Source organism: Carlito syrichta, unplaced genomic scaffold (genome assembly GCF_000164805.1).
Source record: "Carlito syrichta isolate Samal-C Ts95f unplaced genomic scaffold, Tarsius_syrichta-2.0.1 Scaffold315088, whole genome shotgun sequence".
NCBI classification, from domain to species: Eukaryota; Metazoa; Chordata; class Mammalia; order Primates; family Tarsiidae; genus Carlito; species Carlito syrichta.
The window spans coordinates 248,955-257,464 of NW_007259184.1; the positions used below are offsets into that span (position 1 = coordinate 248,955).

At 38.0% G+C, this 8,510-nt stretch overlaps 1 protein-coding gene across 3 annotated transcripts in view; it reads left to right on the forward strand.

The window, feature by feature from the left end:
• Window positions 1-5,642, forward strand: part of NEK3 (NIMA related kinase 3) — a 30,893-nt gene extending 25,251 nt beyond the window's left edge. For 2 of the 3 annotated variants that reach the window (XM_021706047.1, XM_021706048.1), the window contains 5 exons: window positions 1,396-1,486; window positions 2,156-2,299; window positions 2,559-2,693; window positions 4,596-4,722; window positions 5,456-5,642. In XM_021706047.1, the coding sequence (XP_021561722.1) occupies window positions 1,396-1,486; window positions 2,156-2,299; window positions 2,559-2,693; window positions 4,596-4,722; window positions 5,456-5,540 (582 nt within the window). In that variant the 3' untranslated portion in view covers window positions 5,541-5,642. The remainder of the gene's footprint in view (window positions 1-1,395; window positions 1,487-2,155; window positions 2,300-2,558; window positions 2,694-4,595; window positions 4,723-5,455) is intronic. The other variant, XM_021706049.1, reaches the window with a different exon arrangement.
• The last annotated feature ends 2,868 nt before the right edge of the window (window positions 5,643-8,510 follow it).

Genomic DNA, 8,510 nt, shown 5'->3' on the forward strand with positions numbered 1-8,510 from the left:
CTGCAGAATGAAAAGGGTGCAATATGTAAAAAGAATGGAGAAAAGGCCAAAAAGTCAATCAGGTAATGGAGGACTTGAGGCAGGAAAAGGGTCATGTGTGGGTCAGCAGTTTACAGTGGCAAGGAAGGCAGGGGTGAGTGGTGCCCAGAGGGAGGTTAGAGGTCACTGCAGGAGAGACAGTTATCTCAGTGGGAACAAAAGACTGGAATTCTCAAGGGGCTTTTCACAACTGTACCTATCACCAGTCCAGATTGTGATACCTTTATGGGAGGGGAGAGCTTTGAAATCACTGCTATCGTGATATTATTGTTCATAAACTGTTAAGTGATAGAGACGTTTGCATTTCCTACATGTGTGGCAAGAGAAGTTTGAGAACCTCTGCATGGAAATAAGAAAACTCAACATGGCAGCCCAGACCTACTGGTTATTGAGACTGTCAGCAAATAATTGAGAACCTGTGTGACTAGAACTGTCTAGGCGCTGAATCTGTACTCCTTCTCAAAATATGTGCAGACTTAGTAAAGATTAGCTTGTGTGTTACGTACTTCATGAAATAAATCAAGGGCTTATAGATTATTTGTAAAAACACTGAACTAAGTGAGAACATTTTGGCCATATATAGCAACTTTATAAAACATCTTTTTTTTTTTTTTTTAACTGAAGATACAATTTATTAAAAACTTGAAGCATATTCTAAGAGGTTTGCCTTCGTTAAAGATATTTTTTAATTGCTATGTCCATAGTTGTAGTGTAAAAATACACTTTTCTTTAGAAAAACCTTAACTCAGTATAAATACAACTAAATGAAGTCTACAGATGAGAGGCCAAATCTTAAAAAGTGAGCCTGTTCTTTGTTAGACTAATTTGAAAGTGGACTTACCTAAATAACTATATAAACACAGTATCATGTTTTATTTAACCAAATGATATTTATTTGGGACAAGATATATATAAAAATCATTTTATTTTATATAATAAAGCGTAAGGAAAACGCACCAGAAGTAAACAGCTAATTATCACATTCAGTAAAACATCTTATTTTGATAGTACTGCATGAAAAGCCCAATAACGCAAACCATATAGAAATTTTTCATTACTGTTTTCCTTAAAATCTTTCATTCTTATATATCCTCTTTACATTTATAATTATGTATATGGCTATTAATATAATATGTGTAGGTTTATGGCTGTTAATATACACATATGTATGTATGGTATGATCATTAATATACATGCATATATGATGTATGTGGCTATTAATATTTGGGGTTCTGTGAGTATTTTTTTTAATTCACTAATTTTTATTTAAAATTAAAGTAGCTGATTTCCATGTTTGTTTATCTTTTTTGTAGCAATTCAAGCATTACTTAATCTATATTTTCATCTCTTTTAAAGCCAGTGGAAGAACAAGGTAGAAAATATAGCCATAGTGATTTAGAAAGCAGTGTTAAAAATGCATTGGGAAGAGTTAACCGAGAAGAAAAAGGTAAGTTGCTCAGATTCTAATCATTTATTATGTGGGAGTTGCGGAATATAGGAGGAATATCACTTTATTAGGTCTTAGGTGCCATGAGCAATTTCAGGCACATACCTGCTTGCTTACCCAGTAGTTTATTTAATGTTACAGGAATATTTTAATCCATAAACAAAGAGAGAATAATATTTATTGGTAAGAGCCATTAGGAAAGGTATTATTTGTTGTACTGGCCACCATACATACAGTGTATATGTAAGTTCTCTTGGGGCTTCATTCTTGTACAGTGTGTAATATGTAACTGTATACATTATTTATTTAAGAATTAAGTCATATTAATTATTTGCTTTACCTTGTCATTTTGGATTTTTTGTTGTTGTTTCCTTTGCTACTTAGACTTGAAGAACATTGTTGCTAGGCTTAAGTTTGAAAGAGAAAATAAATACTTCCATATCATTGTTAGAGTATATGTGTGGATATAGATGAATAAATGAAATAATATCAGCTAGGCGTGGTGGCTCACACCTATAATCCCAGCACTTTGGGAGGCCAAGATGGGAGGATTGATTGAGCCAAGATATGAGACCAATCTGGGCAACATAGCAAGACCCTATCTGTACAAAAATAATAATAATAATAATAATAATATGCTTAGCATTCCTTTTTACACTTTAAAATCAGGTAATAAATCAGTCCATCTGAGAAAAGCCAGTTCACCAAGTCCTCACAGGCGACAGTGGGAGAAAAATGTATCCAACACAACTCTTAGAGCTTTGGAGAATGCATCTGTACTCACCTCCAGTTTAACGGCAGAGGCTGATAAAGGTTAGCAGTCAAATTGAATGCTGTTACTTTATTATAGGACATTTTTATATTTATTCAATATGCTATTGGTTTTTTTTTTAATGTCACTCTCTGAAGGATATTTGGTGTCACACACCAGAGCTTTGCTCACACAGGTGAGTGAAATAGACTTTAGTTGAGAGTCAGATATAATTAACTTTGCTTGAAATATGATCTGGAAGATAGCTGCTGAAAAATTCTCTTTTTTATTTGGCACTGACTTTTGTCTTTTCACAACCAGGAGGCTCTGTAATAAAGTACAGTGACAGTTCTACTCGTAAGCAATGGCTCAGGGAAACCCCAGACACCCTGTTGAACATCCTTAAGAATGCTGATCTCAGCTTGGCATTCCAAACATACACAATATACAGACCAGGTAATTCATGTCTGTTATGTAACAATGTTATGTAACCTCTGACTTCTTTTAAATTGTGGCAAATATGCATAATATTTATTACTTTAACCATTTTTTAAGTGTACACTTCAGTGGCATTAAGTACATTCACGTTGCAGCCATCACCACCATCCATCCACAGAACTTTTCTTGTCCTCCAAAATGGAAACTCTGTACCCATTAAATAATAACTCCCTAATTTCCCCTTCTGGAAACCCTTTGATTTTAAAGTTATAAAATAATTCATTGCATTGTATTTTCCTGTGATTTTGCATCTTTTCTAGCCAGTCTGACTCTATAGTTAAAACTTTTCACAGAGCTACATTACTTCCCTTTGCTCATTTGTTTGCTTATTTTAATAAGCAAATAATCGTGCTACTACTTTCTTTGAAGAGTTGCCTTTATGCACCATGCAAATATGCCATTGCTTTAGTAACAACTTGAAGATTTCCTTTGCTGCATACTTGAATTCTATTATATTGAATAGAGCTCAAAAAAGGATGAATAATTAGGATTTGATTTTTTTCTACAGACATTTTTACTAAAATTGTGTAAGATAACCTTTTATAAGACTCGGAATCTAGGCCAATGGACTGCATTTAGGATGAGCACATGTGTATAATTTTGATCATTCCATTACTAAGCCACCTTGTGGATTAAAATCTAAGGTAAATTATACCAAGTAGAGCAGGTCATGGTATGGTATGTCTTGACTATATTTATTGTAACAGATTTAGTTGTATTTGTTTATTTGGTCAATACTCACTGAGTGCCTAGCATAGGTTAAGATGAAAAAAGAATGAAACACAGTCCCTGCTCTAAGGACAGAGGAGTTCATTATCTGGGAGCCCAGCACACAGATGGAGTATTGTAGCGCTCCGTGGTGTGTGCATTTTGATAGAGCTGTGCGTAGAACAGCATGGGAGCTCCAAGGAGAGGTTGATGCTTTGGAGGATGTTAAGGAAAGCTCATAGTTGTGAATTTTGATTTAGCAGTTATAGGTCCTAGATTTTGTTTCTGGTCCAATGATGAAATATTTGTTATTTTAGGAAAGTCCCTGTTTACAAAATATATATTATAGTTCTACTTTAAAATACTTTTATAAGATTTAACCCTCATTTTTATGTTAGATTTGTATTCTGTAAGCAAAAAAAATCTAAAAGTAATTACTGCCTGGAAAATTTTTTAAAAGCATGCTTGTAGTCTTCCTTCAATTCCTTACATTTTTTTCCCCCTCCACTGTGAAAACCTGGGAGGGGAAAACGCAAAGGAAAAACAACTGTAATCCAGCTTCCACAGAAAACTTTCAATTCCTTAATATAGGTTCTTATATTTGAAGGTTTTTAATGTAATTTTTGGAGGTTTTTTTTCCCCCCTCTGTAAGAAAGCACTCTTTGGGGTTTTGGTTGTTTTGTTTTGTTTTTTACTTTTTTAGAGTCAGGATCTCACTGTGTCACTCAAGCTAGAGTGCAGCGGTGTGATCATAGCTCACTGTAATCTCAAACTCCTGGGCTCAAGCTATCCTCCCACCTCAGCCCCCTGAGTTGCTAGGACTACAGGTGTATGCCACCATACCCAGCTAATTTTTAAAACTTTTTTGTAGAGACAGGATCTCACTGTGTTTGTTGCCCAGGCTGTTCTGGAATTCCTGGCCTCAAGTGATCCTCCCACCTTGGCCTTGCTTTTAAATTTAATCCACATATCAGTGCTTCTGGACTTATCCCAGAAATCATGGTGTGTAATATGGGGAGACACTACAAAGTAAATCTGGAACTTGCCATTGTTCTCAATCAGCAACAATCTTGTGGAGGATTTTAGTCGAACTGCATAAAATAAGTACATACTGTTTAAATTGGCATACTTTCTGTTAACATTCCCCTGAAGGCTCAGAAGGATTCTTGAAAGGCCCCCTGTGTGAAGAAACAGAAGCATCAGACAATGTCGATGGAGGTCACGATTCTGTCATTTTGGACCCAGAGCGACTCGAGCCTGAGCTGGACGAGGATGACACGTATGTTGTGATATACCTAGAAAGCTTTAGTTGTTGTGTGTGCATGTGTGATTTAAATTACTGGGAGCTTGTTATATTACTTTTCATTATAAATGAATATTTGTATCTTGATCTTTTGCCTGGGATGGGTAATGCCTTACAATATTATTACAGAATACATGACTGAGCCCTACCCTTATAACCCTTTAACTTGGACTTGTTAGTTTTTAATATATTAGATGCTACATTAAAAAGAAAAGTTTTAGGCTCCGCATGGTGGCTCACCCTACAATCCCAGTACTTTGGGAGGCAGAGGCAAGAGGAATACTTGAGCCCAAGAATTTGAGACCAGCTTGGGTGACTTGGTAAGACCTCATCTCTACAGTAAATCAAAAAAAATTAGCCAAGTGTGGTGATACGTGCCTGTGGTTCCAGCTACTGGGAAGGCTGAGGTGGCAGGATTGCCTAAGCCCATCAGGTTAAGACTGCAGTAGCTGTGAATATACCACCACACTCCAGCCTGGGCAACAGAGTAAGATTCTGACTCAAAAAATAAAAATAAGTAAGTTTTAGAAACAGTGAAAGAAGTGATTTTTTAGAATAACTAACAATTTTTTCTCAGTTCAGTTGCCTTATGAAACTTGTTTTTCAAAAACTTAAATATTGTTCTGGTGGAGTTCTGCTTTGAATCCATCAACAAATACTCACTGTACCCCTAATATAGAAGCTTATCTTCCAAATTGTTTTTTCACAGGGACTTCGAGGAAGACGACGACAGCCCCGATTGGGTGTCAGAACTGAAGAAGCGAGCTGGGTGGCAAGGCATGTCCGATGGATAATGCCTGGGGAAATGTTCCCAGAGGCACACTGAGGACATGCTTCGAATCAGGAATTCGTGTTGGAGTAACTATTCATGGGATGTATATTTTTCTTTGGAAACAGAATGAAGAGGATGAAACTGTTAATATTTAAAATTGTTCCTGATTAGTGTCACAGAGTTTGAAAAATCTAGAACTCCTGTGAGTTTTTGAACTCCAGAAAGAAGTGTAGAGAAATAGATAAGAGCTTTGGGCTTTGCAGTCTAGTTAACAGAAATTGGATGCTGGCTCTCCGCTAACTAGTTGTGTGATTGTGGGAGATTACTTAACCTCTCCAAGCCCCAATTTCCTCACCCATGAAATGAGGATGATAATGTCTATCTCAGGGGTGCTGAATGAAGATCACTTCTTTCACTATTTCTAAAACTTACTTATTTTTATTTTTTGAGTCTGACTCTTACTCTGTTGTCCAGGTTGGAGTGTGGTGGATTACTCACGCCTACTGCAGCCTTGACCTGCTGGGCTCAGGCAATTCTGCCACCTCAACCTTCCAAGTAGCTGGAACCACAGGCACATATCACCACACCTGGCTAATTTTTTTCGATTTATTGTAGAAGTGAGGTCTCACCAAGTCGCCCAAGCTGGTCTCAAATTCTTGGGCTCAAGTATTCCTCTTGCCTCTGCCTCCCAAAGTACTGGGATTATAGGGTGAGCCACCATGCACAGCCTAAAACTTGTTTTTTTTTTAATGAAGCATCTAGTATATTAAAAGCCTTTGTGTTATTATTCACATTGTGATTTGTGTTATTATGCAACTCTTTTTACATCTCCTAAAGTTTTGAGGATCTAAATATATTTAATTATAACATAATAATGTGTGCAGTTCTTCATTGAGACCTAGTTCTAGGTAGTTTGAAGACCGTCTCCAGTGATCCTCACCCACCACCAGCTGTCCTTAAATAGTCTCTCACAGTATGCACCTAAGTGCCCTGGTTGGAGGATCAGCCATGGGAAGAGTGGCGTGGGCTGAAGATCTTGCCAGAAGTTTGCAGTTCTCTAGATGAGAAAGGAGTAAAGCCAGAAATAGTAGAACGGTGTCAGAAACCAGGGAGTGATGTGGAATCGGGACACATGGCACGGCCCACATGGGCTGGGTCCTGTCAAGTGTTGACCTCATTTAATACTATGATCCTTTAGTGAGGTGAGAATATTTTACTAAAGAAGCAACAGGCTTCTCCCAGCAGGTCTCACAGAGACATAAGTCTGACCCATATAGGGAACAGTAAAGAATGGGAGGAAATACAGTAGGGTCATTTACAGGCATCTGCTGAAATCTGGAACATATACATCTTTTAAAGATTTAACAGGTTTTTTTTTTAATCAACACACAAGAACTGTGGTATAGACCCTCACCCCACTCAGACACTTTATTTATACTTAGATACATAGTCATTTTTAGTTCCCTCTTGTTTCTAGCAGTCCCTCAATCTTTCCTTATTTTTCAGGACCTTGACATTTTTTAGTACTGCTTAGGTATTTTGTAGAATGTCCTTCACTTTGGGTTTATCTGATTTTTTTTCTCAGGATTGGACTGGGCTTATGGGTTTTGGGGAAACCCCAAAGTTAAAGCACCCTTCTCATCATCTCATCACACCATTTTAGGGGTACACAGCATCAGCACAGCTTATTATTGGTGTCATTCACCTTGATCATGTGTTATGGCAGTGCCTGCCAGGCTCTCCTCTAATTTTCCATTCTCATGTTCTGTTCACTATAATTGAATCACTAAGCCCAGCCCATACTCAAGTAGAGAGAAATTAAGGGATGGGGGAAAATCCAATACCAAGTCAATTGTTTGCTTAAATTGTTCTAGCTTTTGCCATTGGGAGTTGTTTCAAGCCAGCTCCTCTGTCCCTTTGACATGCTCTTATCCTTTTTGAGCACTTCCTTCCTCTCCGGTACTATAAGAAAATGGTCCCAACTCATCTTGTACTTTCTTTGTCCCAGCCCCAGAATCATCCATTTCAATAAGAAGCCTTTTTTCCCTTCATTGGTTTAGAAACCAAGATCTGGCCTCCAGGTATGCTCATTGCTGCTGGGGTGTCCCTGCTAGGTCCTCTCAGAAGACAGAGCTGGGCAGTATACTCACCTGTCTGTCCTCACATCTCTATAGCTATCTCTGTATCTCTCCGTCTATATGTATATTAAGCTAAGCATGGGTTCATACTGACGTCTCCTACTAATCCAATACCATAAGGCACATTGTAGCTTTCCCCCTTGTTTCTCTCCCTGATGATGAGAAACTTAGCTTCCACCATCCACTTATCTGTTTACCTTAGTATATTTGTAAAGCAGTTTCCAAATATTAACCCATACCCCTGGGAGAAACAAATTTACTAACTAAGGTCCAGAATTTATGTATGTTTCCTATTGTCTGCCTCACAGTTTCTAGTCAAACATCAATTCCCCAAATTACTTAGGTTAGCTCTTTGAACATTAGTTCTCCACTCTCTTGAAGACTTTTCAAGTTAAAGCTGGTATGAGCCTGGCTAGGTGGCTCAGCCTGTAATCCCGCCCCTTTGGGAGGCTGAGGTGAGTGGATTGTCTGTGCCCGCAGGTTCGAGACCCGCCTGGGCAGCGAGACCTCATCTCTACAATAAATCAAAAAATTAGCCGGGCGTGGTAGCGCATGCCTATAAGTCCGGCTACTCGGAAGGCTGAGGCGGAAGGATCGCCGGAGCCCAGCAGGTCGAGGCTGCAGTGGCCGGGAGCGGCCACTGCATTCCAGTCTGGGCAACAGAGTGAGACTCCAACTCAAAAATTAAAAAAATAGAAAAATAAAAAAAAATAAAGCTATGAATGAATAGTTTTAAGATATTTTCAGATACCCAGCTTCCATATATGCTGTATTGTATACCTCTTAGTCATCTCAAATCTTATCGGTGTAAACATTTCCAAACCACAAAGAGAACATGAATTTTATGAACAGTT